The sequence below is a fragment of the Copidosoma floridanum genome, unplaced genomic scaffold (genome assembly GCF_036245765.1).
Source record: "Copidosoma floridanum isolate Cflo_tuat_1 unplaced genomic scaffold, Cflo_Japanese_pri ptg000006l, whole genome shotgun sequence".
Lineage (NCBI taxonomy): Eukaryota > Metazoa > Arthropoda > Insecta > Hymenoptera > Encyrtidae > Copidosoma > Copidosoma floridanum.
The window spans coordinates 24,243,773-24,257,203 of NW_028321883.1; the positions used below are offsets into that span (position 1 = coordinate 24,243,773).

At 47.4% G+C, this 13,431-nt stretch overlaps 4 protein-coding genes across 4 annotated transcripts; 3 read left to right on the plus strand and 1 right to left on the minus strand.

Annotated features, from left to right (window-relative positions):
• Positions 1-193: 193 nt before the first annotated feature.
• Positions 194-1,340, plus strand: LOC106640200 (uncharacterized). Its single transcript, XM_089598819.1, is given in 7 exon segments — positions 194-205; positions 278-489; positions 531-846; positions 928-1,035; positions 1,101-1,139; positions 1,141-1,273; positions 1,333-1,340. Coding segments are annotated over 7 exon segments (828 nt in total).
• A 2,573-nt stretch (positions 1,341-3,913) lies between these two features.
• Positions 3,914-8,978, plus strand: LOC106640199 (uncharacterized). Its single transcript, XM_089598820.1, is given in 11 exon segments — positions 3,914-4,227; positions 5,237-5,565; positions 5,640-5,912; positions 6,063-6,355; positions 6,430-6,734; positions 6,794-7,148; positions 7,219-7,728; positions 7,801-8,100; positions 8,332-8,457; positions 8,536-8,633; positions 8,708-8,978. Coding segments are annotated over 11 exon segments (3,174 nt in total).
• A 111-nt stretch (positions 8,979-9,089) lies between these two features.
• LOC106640197 (uncharacterized) lies at positions 9,090-11,661 on the minus strand. Its single transcript, XM_089598821.1, has 7 exons — positions 11,432-11,661; positions 11,070-11,388; positions 10,819-11,009; positions 10,591-10,739; positions 10,381-10,541; positions 9,991-10,296; positions 9,090-9,926 (listed from the first exon to the last, which is right to left on the minus strand). The coding sequence occupies exons 1-7, from the start codon at positions 11,659-11,661 to the stop codon at positions 9,090-9,092; spliced, it is 2,193 nt and encodes a 730-aa protein (XP_089454947.1).
• A 291-nt stretch (positions 11,662-11,952) lies between these two features.
• LOC106640246 (uncharacterized) lies at positions 11,953-13,400 on the plus strand. Its single transcript, XM_089598822.1, has 5 exons — positions 11,953-12,054; positions 12,125-12,525; positions 12,558-12,825; positions 12,885-13,130; positions 13,251-13,400. The coding sequence occupies exons 1-5, from the start codon at positions 11,953-11,955 to the stop codon at positions 13,398-13,400; spliced, it is 1,167 nt and encodes a 388-aa protein (XP_089454948.1).
• The last annotated feature ends 31 nt before the right edge of the window (positions 13,401-13,431 follow it).

The window sequence follows — 13,431 nt, forward strand, 5'->3', positions numbered from 1 at the left end:
TGCTGTCCAAGTATTGGAACTACAAGCGTCTGGCTCGCCTACTACTTCCACCCGTAGATTGTTACAGGTTTTTGTCCAAGTTCGTTGGTCTGTCGCTGCTCATGCTGAGCTTCACCTGAATTGTTACTACGTCCACGTAACGGACGTCGCGCGCCTCACTCGCGGCTTCAGCTGGTGCCTCAGCAACTGGACAATGCTGATGAAGGTGCGCCCGCGCTTCTTATTATTTTTTTGACCTGTCGAATGTTCTTTTAAACGTTGATGTGCCCACGACCAGGTGATCCTCTTCGTCGTGCACAGAGATCGACTCTTGGCCATCAACGAGTCCCTTGGCCAAACCCTCGACGGAGAACCCAAGAGCCTGCTCGAGTCTCTGCTGCTCCAACGCTTGTCCGTCTATTACACGATGCTCATCGCTCTGGCAATGGCTTGTTCGCTGTTCGCCTTCATGATCACCGAGAGGCAGGAACAACATCCTCAAGCTATAATGTGATCATAAATGAATGAATGAAAAAACAAATTTCCCACAGAAAGTTCCTGCTCGTGTACCCGTTTGGCCTCTTATACTACCTCATCTACGGCTACGAGGCCCTGCTGGCTGGGCTCTTGTTCCGCGTGAGCTGCGGCACCGACGCCGCCTTTGGCCTCTGGGTCTTTCAGCTGTCGGCCCAACTGCGGCTCTTGGCTCTCTGGTTCGGCAAATTCGCCCTCGACATACGCCAATGGAAGCGCGAGACGCTGATTCGTTGTCGCGACCATCCGCAGCGCGTTTTCAGCCTCATACTCATTTGGCTCTACGTCACGATAGCGCTCGTACTCTGCGAGTACCTTCACAAGTTGTCCAAGGTACTTTTTTTCTAACACATCTATATATACATACATAGAGATTTAATCGTTATTTCCTTTTATTTCTCTTTCAATTTCAAGATGCCCGTGAGATGTTCCTTCTGGCAGTCGGTGGTGCTTTGGACCTTCGCCACCAAGTTCCTGCAAGCCTTCACGTGCGCCTACTGCGGGAGCGTCGTGGAAAGCGAGGTACGTTGTTGCCATGTATTTTTCGGCGTCTTGGCATTATTTGAGGTCGAGCTGAAAATTTTCAGAGCGAAAAGGTACGGCGCGCGATTTACGATTGCCAGTGGCACGACTCGGGGGGACAGGAGGATCATGAGCGACGTGCTCTCCTTGCTGGTGCAGAGACCGATCGACCTGAGCTCTTACAACAATAATATACTTTTTGCTTTCCATGCACATGTTTGGAAAGGTTTTTCCCGATGTTTCGTCCTTTTTTTTTTTTTTTTTTTATACCGATCGTCGTTTTGTTTCTTCTTTTAGATCGTTAACGCGGTGTTGTCGTACTTTTTTTTTTTTTTTTTTGCTACGAGCTTTGGAGGCGTAACGGGTAAGTGGTGCGCTAAAATAGCGTCGCAGTTATGCGCACATTTTAATGCACGTCAAATTATGTCAATTCGTTGAATCAAGTTTACCATAAAATACAAAAGGTACTGCGTATTATACAATATGCTTTTTGATTTTTCAACATTTTCACTTGCAAATAATGTACACTTTTATGTCAAAAATGGTGAATAATAAAAATTTATGTTTGATTAATAGTTTCGTTTTTTTTCCTATTTTGAAAGCGTACAAAAATATGATATCTGAGTCCCTTCAAATCAGGTATTATAATATGTGGTATGCCGTTTACGTGGTAAGTAGGGAGATAGAAAATTATTACCCAGTAAAACTTGGACATCGATACTTTGTCGAAGCGATTTCTGGATAATTCAACTGTTCTTATTTCGATGGTAGCGGAAAAGAAAGTTTCTTGCTGTAATAAAAAGTATCGCATTTACTTGTACAAAGTGAGCCACAACTACTTGCAAAACGCTTTGTTTCGATCTGCACGAAGTTTCTTTTGTTGTAAATGGATCGTTTTCAAAAAAACAAGTACAAGTGTACTGTTTACGTAAATTTTACGAACATAATAAGTTTGCCGCTTGCAACATTACGCAACGATATGCCGTAGTAGTTATAAGACGTAAGCATTAATTTCTCATATGTATACTATCCCTGCAGACAAATCACGTATTGTACTACATTATACTCAAACTTTTTTTAGCACATAGACCTTATCGTGTTATCTCGAGGAGTAAAAGTTTTTTGTACTGTAGAATAAAAATTAATAATTTTTTTTTTTCTGGGATACACATCTTAACTATAACTATCCACATGTACAAGATAATTCAATTATAGTGCACAGTATTATGATTTTTGATCGGTGCAAAACTTTGTTTATTTTTTTTGGTCCCATATCTTTGAAGGACTTTAAAACAAAATTTTCGCAAAAAACGCACTGTTCGTCAGTTGCACATTGAGTTAGAAATAATAATGGTTTTCCGACCTGCTGGTATATTCGATTATAAACGCGCCTCCGCAAAAGCTCTCGACCCGACACTCTTGAACTGTTAAACACTTGCGCTTCACTCCAGCTGCACACGACACTGGAAAATTGCATTTTTTTTCACCATCGTATTTGTAATTTGTGTAAAAACTCAATCTAAGATATGCACCGAATTTATTATTCATAATAATAATAATTGGAGATCATGATGTAAGTGCACATTAACTGTAGCTCAACGGAATTAATGAAAAGCAAAAATTACAGTCTGGGTCTCACAAACATACCGCATCGCAGGATTTTTCGATTTCTTTGAAAGTTTATACGAAAAAACAGCAAATCTTGATTGATACATCAAATAAACGTACACGTGTGGTATAGATCAACACAACGGCTTATATTTATTTTGAACGCTCCGAAGGTCCCCGTATTGAAAAAAAAAAAAAAAAAAAAAAAAAAGATAGAAAGGAAAGTAGAACAGTGACACAATTGAAATAGCGAATTTCTCTCTCGAAGATGTGCAGTTGCACGGATACGGCAGTCCAAGAGTCACGCGAAACATTTCAATGCAATATCCGACTAGAAAATTGGATTTTATACTCAGTCATCTCTTTCTTTTTTATACTCACCTAATTCTTCGTTGCGATGTTACGACTATTATTTTTGTTTGTCTCTAATACGTGTCTTTGGCTGAACTTTCTCGTCTTCCAATGGGTTCTGAGTTTTTTTTTTTTCCTGACAAAACATCAAACGTATAAGTATGGGCCAAAAAAAAAAAAAAAAAAAAGAAAAAGAAAAAAAAAGCAAGTTAAAAATAGATCCATCCTCGATCAAGTCATCAATAAGCAACACGTTGGCTCGTTCGTTTTTCTGTAACGTACAAAATATTATCTGTTTCCACAAGCACGGAAATGGAACACATGAATACGAAATACATACATTACCCTCGTCGACGATCGTGGCTACGTGCTATCGCGATTCTCACGGGAAGATAGAATCGCTTCAGCGTCACGCGAGCCCTTACACGCGTCTCCTCGTTTCTACATCCCTCCAGTTCAGTGTTACTTGCTCGTCTGAGGCTACAGGAAGCTTCGTTTCCTTTTTTTTCTTTCACTCGCCTACCCATAACGAGAGATGGAATTTCAGTAGATATTGTGTCCATCTTTTTTTTTCTTTTTTTCCTTTTTTCAATTATTCATTAATTAAGGAAGCGCTGGTACACACACTTTGTACATCGAGAGCGACGAGTGTTGACGGAATTTTCAATCTAAACGGGGGTAGAGGCTATAGATTTTCAAACAACACCGAATAGTTTTCACTCTGCCGTATAATGTTGCCACAAAAACATTCCTCCGCCACTCGAACGAGGATGAAAATCAACCGGCATTCGCAGAGTGTTTCATCATTTGTTCGCCCATAAGTTAGTTTGGGGATTGAAAAAAAAAAAAAAAAAGAAAAAGAAAAGAAAAAATCGGCAAGCAGTCGCCCAACGGTACGTATACCGATTGAAAAAAGAAGATGTACACCTCGTTGGAGAGCGACACGTTGGAGTACCTGTCGGGCTTGTCGAGGAAAAGCCGGCGGCGCTTCTGGAGCGGGGCGAGCTGCCTGCGCCGGTCGAGCCTCTTCTCGTTGTACGCCAAGATTTTCCGGATGCTGTTGGGCAGATGGGAAAAGGGAAGCTTGGACGAGAGCGCCCAGGTGGACGAGTACGCTTGCGAGCTCGAGCGGCTCGTGCTCCCCAGCAACGACGAGTGGCGGCTGAGGGTCTACTACCGGCTTGTCGAGCTTCAGCGCGAAAGTGACTGCGCCCAAGCTATCGAGGACAAACCGTGAGTTTTATCAATTGATCGGTACTTTGATACTCACAGTGGCGATAAGAAAACACATAAATAATCACGACGGAGGTTTTACAGTTGACAGAGGTTTTTAATTCTATTTTTTTTAATGATGGATCAATTTTGTGGGTCACATAAATATCATGTGCTTTCCACTTTTAATCGTTGGAACAGTTGTTTACAAGAAATACGTATAATCTACTGTGATAAGCTATACCCTAAACGTATTTTTTATAAACCTACAATTATATACATTTCCAAAATTACTAATGCCCGTTTGACTAAGATAAGATTCTTTGTAGTGTTAATCTTAGAAATATTACAAGACTTGTTTTTAAATTTTGCGCTATATATAATCTATAATTTATTAAGAAAAATAACCATTAGATCGTATCTTTTCTCAGGATTCATTAAGAAACACCTAATAATATATGAGGAAGTCAGATTGAGTTCCACGCGTGTGCTTTATTTATCTAATGACAACAAAAATAATCATTTCATTAGTATTTCATGGAATCCATTATATTGTGGTGTATAACTGTATCACAACGATACCGATACTATTGTGCATCATCGGGTGATTCCGTTACCTGGAAAAAGAAAAAACTTGATTATCATTTTTATGAAAACAATCTACCTAGTTACTTTAAAAAAATTATAAACTGACAATTTCTCAGGTAAAAAAAAAACGTGCTGTTTCAATACAATTAAGAAACAAAAATACTTGTTGTTCGTAAACAAGTCCGATTATCGTTAACGACTCATGTTGTAAGTATAGGTACACCTAATTCATGGGGGAGCGACCTGAAGGGCGTTTCGTTGAAATTGCAAAAGTTCCATAACCAAATTCCCATTTGTGTACACCCACTCGTTGTCACCCTATACTACACCGATTAATCATCGCAGGGGAGGAGCAAAAAACCATGAAAAACCTCAAACGATGAGGGCAAAAAATATTAGTTAAAAAAATCACGTAACCACATAATAACTTGGGAGCCAGTAGTATGACGGAAGATCCAGCAGTCCGGGACGGCAGTTACAGCAAGAAACCGCTGAAGGAGTTCTCGAGGAGCCGCGACAAGGACAAGTGGGATTGGGAGCCGAACGCCGGGACGGCCTACCCCTTGACGCCCCGTTCCAGACATAGGCTCGACTCCCTCGACTCCAATGCCTCCGTCATACTGGACGGCTGCGTCGAGCCGGGATGGAAACTCGAGGACATACTGCTCGCGGCCAAGCTGCTCCTAACCGACGATCCCCACCAGCAGAACCATTACAGGGACGAAGCCGAGATGCGCAGGGTCTACGGACTCGTCTACGACGTCCTCAGATGTACGTCAAATTCTAATATAATCCTTGAGTATATATTGTATACAGTAAACCCCATTGGGTGGGTCGTGATGCAGACGAATCCGTGCTGGAGCGTGCCCTGGACGACGTTGGCTTCTGGGGGCGCTACGGTCGGCTGAAGAAGCGCGACAAGGTAGTCCGGCTGCTGCTGTACGACATGCAGGGCCGCAAGTTCGCGAGGGTCGGCAACGGTGCCGCGATCGCCCGGAGAAACGAGGCTCTGGCCGAGGCTGGACTCTTGGACATCGAGAAGGCCCTGCTGGCGACGAGGACGCGCTTGGCCGCCAGTCTCTCGCGGCTGCGCATCGGCGGATCGGCCCTCAGTTTGGGTACACGCGCCCCAACCACGTATTATATATATATTCAATATAATTTTATATCACAGCGAGATGATGCTACATAAATATGTACTATAGACGGGTGTTTTTTAATTTCGGGAACATAATTATATTTATGGAATATATGTAATTTCGTCGTAGACGAACTGTTGCCTGCCCACCTGCGGACGGCCGAGGGCGTGACTTGGGGCGAGGAGGGCTCCATCGCCTCGGGTTGGGTGAACAGCGCGAAACTGCCCAGCCGGAGCGACTTTGTCAACGAAATGAGCAAACTTGGGCTGCGGCTGTGCAGCGTCTGCTCGCCGACCGGGGAACTCGACGAGGACCAGTACGCCTTCGACCCGCTGTGCCCCAAAGTCGTTAACTTGCACGAGAAGGCGCGGGAACGGCTGGCCGTCTCCGACCTCGTGCGCAGCCACAGCTTCGTCTTCCTCGTACTGATGCTTATAATGCGCTTATTCAGTATACACACGCTTGGAATTTCGTTGCACACACGAGTGGTTTCCAGGAGAGATCGCTGTGCGTGGGTGCGGCGGCGATGGTCCAGGCGATTCGCGCCGGCAAGCTGTGCGGTCCAGTGATCGTCACGCATGGCACGACCCTTGCACCCAGGCACACCGGCTACTTGGCCGAACTGCTGGCCGACGTCGAGAACGCGGGGGTCATCCTGGTGTTCGCCCTGGGCGACGAGCTGGACCGGCACAGGGCCTATCTCGATGGTCTCGGCATATCGCTGCAGCGCTACAAGCTCTACGCCGAGAGGTACGCGTGTATGCAACAATGAGCTAGATCAGTCTCTGGTCTATTTTTCGACTACATGACAGCAAAATGTCGTAAACAAACAAAAAAAAAAAAAAAAAACAAAAAAATATCAGGTACCCGTGCGCCCCGAGTTCAGCGGAAATCGAGCGGGCTACGATAGTCCTGGCTACGCCCCCGTGCAGCTACACCGGGGTGCGTGATGTCGTTGATCTCGCGATCGCTCGGGGCGGGGACTTGCGGCTACTCGAGTCATTGACGAGCACCGACTCGGAGTCACCCCGGCAGCCGCGCGTCCTTCTCGCCGAACAGATGGCCACCCTCAGGTATGCCCTCACGAGACCCAATGTGCAGCTACTATTCTACGAGGTCCACACTCTCCTGCCGTGCGAGACCACGGACATGATTAAACAGGCTTTTGATTACGCCAACAAAATGGCCAGGGACAAGTATCTGCGGGAACATCCGGTAAGAAGTTTTTTTTTTTTTTTTTTTTTAAAGACACATCGAAAGTATGTTTGTTTCCATGCAATATCAGCAGAGAAAAAAACCTCATCCCAAAGAGCCGGGAAAGAAGAGCAAGAGAAAGCGCTCCCTGTCTGTAGAGCAGATCGCGCAAAAGTCGCAGCAGCAGGACGAAAGTAGATTAAATCTGGAGTCGGAGGAAGAAGCTCTCGATGTGCGTAAACCTATATACGACAATTGTGGGGGTGGATTATAGTATATACATTTGGGTCGATTCGAGCAGATTCCGGAGAGCGACTTGTTCGAGATGTCGACCCTGAACGACCTGTACAAGCAGGACTGCGGCCGGCTGTTGGATCCAGGCTCTTTCATCGTCGTGGTGAAGCGCAAGGAGATGATGCAGTTCAACTCGCTCTTCATGATCAAAGTCGCCGAGGCCAAAGGTGTCTTTGGCCAACTGACGCTGAAGAGGCCCAAAACGCCCGAGCCTACCGATGATTCTTGCGACAACGCTCTTGCCCCACCTACCCCGGTTCCTAGCGATCCTAAAATCGATCGCAAAAAGAGCCGCAAGAAGAGCAAGGTAAAGCCCTTTTTTTTCTTCTAAGAATTATTTTGATTACGCGTACAAGTAACAAAAAATACACGGGATCAGATTCACTTTGAGCGTCTGGCCGCGCCGACGTACGCTTCGGTGGCACGAGTCCTGCATGAGCGCCAGGTGTGCCCGCGGCACCATCAGCACCTCGTGCACGAGGAGAGCACCCTGGAGTCGCAGGTACGAGAGGCCCGCCGCCGAGACGCCCGCAGATGGTGGGACGAGCTCGCGCAGCTCTGGCACACCGGTAGCTGGAGCCACGACTATCAGTTCCGGGCCCTGCGCACCGATCCCATAACCCAAAAGTTGCTCTTCCCCTCGCACGTCATGCGCATCACCTACGCCGATCAATCGCCCGTCGCGTAATAGTCGGTATACCCCATGATCTATACCTGCAGCGTGCCCTCAGATTCTTTTTTCCCCAGTTTTTTTTTCCCTTTTTTCTAACGTTTTACAAAATGTACACACCTCTGCCGCTGTTTCTGATGTACACCATTGATTTTGAGATGCAAAATTTCAACACGTATACACACAGGTTGTGGGTAAAAATGATTAAAAAGATAAAAACCTGCTTTGTTGTGACTGCAGAAATCTCCCGCCCCTCCCGAACCCATACCCGATCCACCTGCGTTAATTACCCATTGCAACTCGCAGAGCCCCCCAACAGACAGTTCGAGCGAAGACGACGACGACGACGACTCTGACTCTTGCGCGGTAATTATCTTAGTCTTGTATTAATAACCATGTTGTACTCGTTCGATTGAAATTACGCGCAATTGTTTGACGATCCAGAACGAGGAGTCACCAAAAGCAAAGGAACGCCTGGAGTCAAAGTACGCCAATGGCGATTCGGGCGGTGGTTCAGTGGTTCAACGGAGCAGCGCAAAAAAGTAACAAAATTTCATCGGTCAACTGAATCGATTTCATCAGAGCCAACGAAATCACACAAACACCTTAATTTTAGACTGTACTCGAGTGCTCTACCGTCACCCATGCCAGATCTGTTCGACGATTACGTCAAAAGGAAGGGTCACGGGGATCTGTTTAACATACGCTTCAAGCCGATGCACCTTCAGGCCCGGCGCCACGGTCCGCAGTTGCGAGCCAGGAGACTGAATCGAATCCCCTTCCAAAGCCGCTTGGATACGGTGTACGAGCACAGCCAGAGTTTCTCTTATACTCCCTCAACCCGGACGAGTGACGGCGTGCTCGTGGACAAAGGGCTTTTGAAATAAGTGTAAAACCGCAATATACTCTTGATATGAGATGAATAAAAGACATTTTATTTAACAACGGAACACTTGTGACATTTGAAGGGTGCAAAGTGGGATCGGGTTTATTAACTACTACCTCATCACATTTTCCAACGCGTGCCACACAAAATTCATAACGCCCCTCAGTTGGGCTGTAAAAGCGGAAGCAAGCCAAAAGTAATCAAACCGCGCGAGTTGCTGGCAAAACCCTTCGTTTGAAACGCCTACGACCCCCGAAGGGTTTTTCAGGCTGGCTCCTTGGCTCGCGCCGTTCGGGTCGAAGAAGGACGTAACTGCGTTCGCCGACTCAAAGAGGTCGTCTTTGAAAAAACCCCAGAGCACGTGGCTGCCGAAACCAAAGGTCAGCCAAAAAACTTTCGAAGAGGAAACCTTTTGAAAAATCACCCGAACCCTCGAGCGTGCGTACATCAGCAAGTCCACGAGCCGCTTGGAATTTGGAATTTTCAAGTGGTCGGCAACAATTTTCTTGAACTTGATAATTACAATCGCCAAAACGACCACACATACACCAGACAAGAGGTAATGTGGTCGCCAATCGAGCATTTTCACGTATTCGTACAGTTGAGAGAGGAACGACCCGAATTCCACCAAGAGCGACAAGTGAAACCGTTTTACATCTTGGAAGAGCTGTCTCATCCTCCAGTAGATAGCAATCAAATAGTTCGTGGACAACTTCTCCGACTCGCCGATCCACATGACTAGCCGAAAGAGCGTTTTGGCGGTGATCTTCTTGGAGGCCGAAAAAAACGCAGCCACCTCGAATCTTTTTGCGTGCGACACGAGGATGACGAGTAAAATCAAGAATCCTATCGCCGACTCCTTCGTCGCGAAGATCCCGCCGGTGGCTCTTCTCCTCTTGTCCGATCCTTCGCTGAGACTCTTGCAGACTTGGGCTTTCTCGGTGTTCAGCTGAAAACGATGCAACTCGTCGATGTCAAACTTTGAAAAATCGTTACATCCACCCTTTTTTTACCTCCTTCCTCGGCAAGTAGAGTTTCTTGCGACCATTGATTTTCAGCTCGTCACTGAGGGCAACTATAACGGCGTCCTTTCTCCGGCACCGGCCCTCGAGCGCGTCGATGACGTTCAGCAGGCAACTCCGCGTCTGCTTCGCAAGATCAACGGTGCTGCTACTCGAGGCTGCGTGGAGACTCTCGATCTCGGACGACTTGCCGATCAGAGCCACGGGGCTCTCCAGGTTCTGCAGAAAGTCCTTGAGGTTGCGATTGCGGATTTTCAGGCGCTCCAGGCCCTCGCGGAGCTCGTCGACTTTTAAAAACTTGACCACGCAATTGAAACACATGTTTGAAACATCACCCGATTTCTCATTGAAGGGCGAGTATATAAAAAAAAAAAAAATTACCCGAAAATTATCGACAACCGCGTTCGAAAGGGAGTTTGTGAACGTGTTTTTCTGCGCGTCGGTGATGTGCCTGAAACTCACGACCGCCGTGTGCGCGTCGAGGGTGTCCAGTCCGCCTCGGCATCTCTCGACTTTTTTCTGTTTCACTGATGATACATTTTCTAAGTCAAATGTCTCCGTAAAGGTATAAACATCATCACTCCGAAATACCATTTGTCTTGGCGTCCCATAAATCCTCGTGCGAGTGATTTTTGCTGCAAAAACAGGTGAACTTGGATCTCTCGCTGTAACACGTTTGATCGTCGTCGCTAGAGTAGTCCGTCGATGCCAGTTGGTCGCACTTGCAGGGGCAACTTTTTCTGCAACGTAAGCACGGCAAGCTCTCAAGTGTGTGTTATTGGGATGGTATATTTTGATTCTTTTGAGCGATCAGCTCACATGTTTTCTTTCGCTTTGGTCGTCGCGCGTTGACATTGGCACGATGTCTCCGAATCGGACGAGGACGACGATGACAAAGACGAACACGAGTCGTGACAGGAACACTGTGTGTCTTTAATGCCCGTTGTGCCTTTTTTGATTCCCAGGTCACGCTCCCACTCGTCGCAACTGCACACGACGCAGCTGTTGCACTAAAATCAAATGTACCCACATCAAAAAACAAAAGAAGAAAAAACCAAGGCAGCTCTCACCTTGGGGGCGACCTTGCACTCGCAGCCACTGGACGGTGCAGCCGGCGCATCCTTCCGCCTCGTCTTCTCGAGCACGTGGGCCAAGTTCTGGGCTTCCCTCGTCAGACCGGCGCGGTTGTCGTTCAAGCTGCGCAAGTTGTTGCACAATTTTTGGCTGTAGCTCTCGAGCAGGCACAGCCTCTCCCTCTGCACGTCCTTGCGGCTCCTTCCCGTCCTGGCGATTCGCCGGACGTAAGCCTGCTCGGTACGCTCCATCTCGTGGATCTGCTCGCGCAGCGACTTTTCCTTCTTGGCGAGCCCGTCCACCGGGCACTCGGCGCTCGGCCCATCTGATGAACAACAGTTTTTTTACACACACCTACTCGGTGAATGAAGAAAAGTCGTAGTATTGACCTTTCGGCTCGCTACACGTATCCTGGACATGCCGAGGTGCTTCTGCGTCCGGGTCCAACGGGAGCATCTTTTCCAGCCGGCAGAGCTTTTCCCGCAAGCACTTGACGTGCCGTTCCATTTCCTCGACGCGGCGCTCGTCGCACTGGACGTGCCCCGCTCGATTTTCTTCTTGGCTCGCTTCTTGAGCTCGAACCTCCATATTTATTTTATTTTATTTTTTTCTTGCTTTTTCTTCCTCCCTACCTCGATGTGACCTCGATATATTAACGGTTACTTGCTTGCATCTGGTACAACGCAGATGTACCGCCGTTTTCGTTCCACGAGAATTTACATGATTGACGAAAATGCAGGACGCGCTGTTGTGGTCGTCGTTGTCGACCTAATGAACATATTTGATCTCAGCTCGTCTTTTTTTTTTTTTTCCCCAACTCACCTACTGTCTCCCCGTACATTGCACAAAAATCGCTAAAACCAAGAAACCAGAGCATAAATGTTGAGCCTTCGCAATCCGATTGTACGCCGCGCCAAGGATGCACTACTACCGATCGCGACCGCGCGCGAGGCATCGACGCAAAGCATCAAAACCAGTCCGGTATCCGAGTGGAATAAACAAAAAATATCTCTCAACCCTCGAGGTTATAACGTAAGTATTTTCTCGGAAGCAATACGAGCTGTACAAACTGGACAAGGGTCCGGGTGACACGGCCGAGCTTGGGGCGGACGAGGCGTTGGCCTTTCTCGAGCAAATGCTGCGCATCCGCCGGATGGAGAACAAATCGGCCGAGTTGTACCGCGCCAGGCTTATCAATGGATTCTGCCATTTGTACTCGGGTCAGGAAGCCGTGGCCGTGGGCATCAAGGCCGGCATGCACGACAACGACACCCTCATCACCTCGTACAGGTGCCACCCGTTCGCCATCCTGTTTGGCGGAACCGTTCGCCAAGTTTTCGCTGAACTGATGGGCCGGCAAACCGGCTGCTCCAAGGGCAAGGGGGGCTCCATGCACATGTACGCCCCGAACTTTTACGGCGGTGACGGCATCGTTGGCGGACAGGTGGGCGTGCCTTGCCGTTTTTCCTTTGACGATCGGTAAGTATCTTGTCGACTCCACAGGTCCCGGTGGGTGCTGGCATAGCCTTCGCGCACAAGTACAACGGCGACGGGGCGGCGTCCATAGTTATGTACGGGGACGGGGCAGCGTCCCAGGGACAAATTTTCGAGGCGTGGAACATGGCGAAACTGTGGAACTTGCCGATCGTGTCGGTGTGCGAGAACAACAAGTACGGCATGGGCACGAGCACGAACCGGCACTCGGCCAACGATCAGTTCTACACCCGCGGCGATCTCATACCCGGCCTCAAAGTATACAACAAAACCCTTGCTGTCAAAGTAAATACATACATGTGCATTTAAACTTACAGGTGGACGGTATGCGGGTAGAGGAGGTGCGCGAGGCCGTGAGATTCGCTAGGGAGTACGCGGTCCGCGATGGGCCGATTAATCTTGAAATGGTGACTTACAGATACTTTGGGCACAGTATGAGCGATCCTGGAACGGGTTACCGGACCAGGGATGAGGTCAAGTCTGTGCAGAAACAGCAGGACCCGATCAAGAATCTCATGGATCTTCTGGAGAAGCACAGTATCAAGACCAAGGACGAGATCGAGGTGATGTATATACATGACTCTTGGGAGTAAAGCGAAAAAAAAAAACAAAAAAAAAAACACATATTGACGTGTGCGATCGTTGAGTTTTATTTTTTTTAAACTGATGTTCATCGTCTCCAGCAACTGAGGAAAAAGATTAACAAGGAGGTTGACAAGCAGCTCGAGGAGGCGAAAAAAGACGCTTGGACGGATAAGTCGGAACTGGCATCGGATATCTACGTCAAAAGCTTGGAACCCGTACGGGGTATGGTCCCTTGGGAGGTTTATTAGTTTAAAAAAAAATTTTTTTCTCACCTCGAGG

Excerpts from the sequence above, each read along its gene's own strand:
- LOC106640197 (XM_089598821.1), bottom strand. The coding sequence starts at position 11,661 with ATGGAGGTTCGAGCTCAAGAAGCGAGCCAAGAAGAAAATCGAGCGGGG. Across the intron at positions 10,542-10,590 it reads ATGGGACGCCAAGACAAATG|AAAATGTATCATCAGTGAAA; the intron begins GTATTTCGGAGT and ends CATTTGACTTAG. Across the intron at positions 10,297-10,380 it reads CGGTTGTCGATAATTTTCGG|TTTTTAAAAGTCGACGAGCT; the intron begins GTAATTTTTTTT and ends TGCGTGGTCAAG.
- LOC106640246 (XM_089598822.1), top strand. The coding sequence starts at position 11,953 with ATGTTGAGCCTTCGCAATCCGATTGTACGCCGCGCCAAGGATGCACTA. Across the intron at positions 12,055-12,124 it reads AAAGCATCAAAACCAGTCCG|CAATACGAGCTGTACAAACT; the intron begins GTATCCGAGTGG and ends TTTTCTCGGAAG. Across the intron at positions 12,526-12,557 it reads GTTGGCGGACAGGTGGGCGT|TATCTTGTCGACTCCACAGG; the intron begins GCCTTGCCGTTT and ends ACGATCGGTAAG.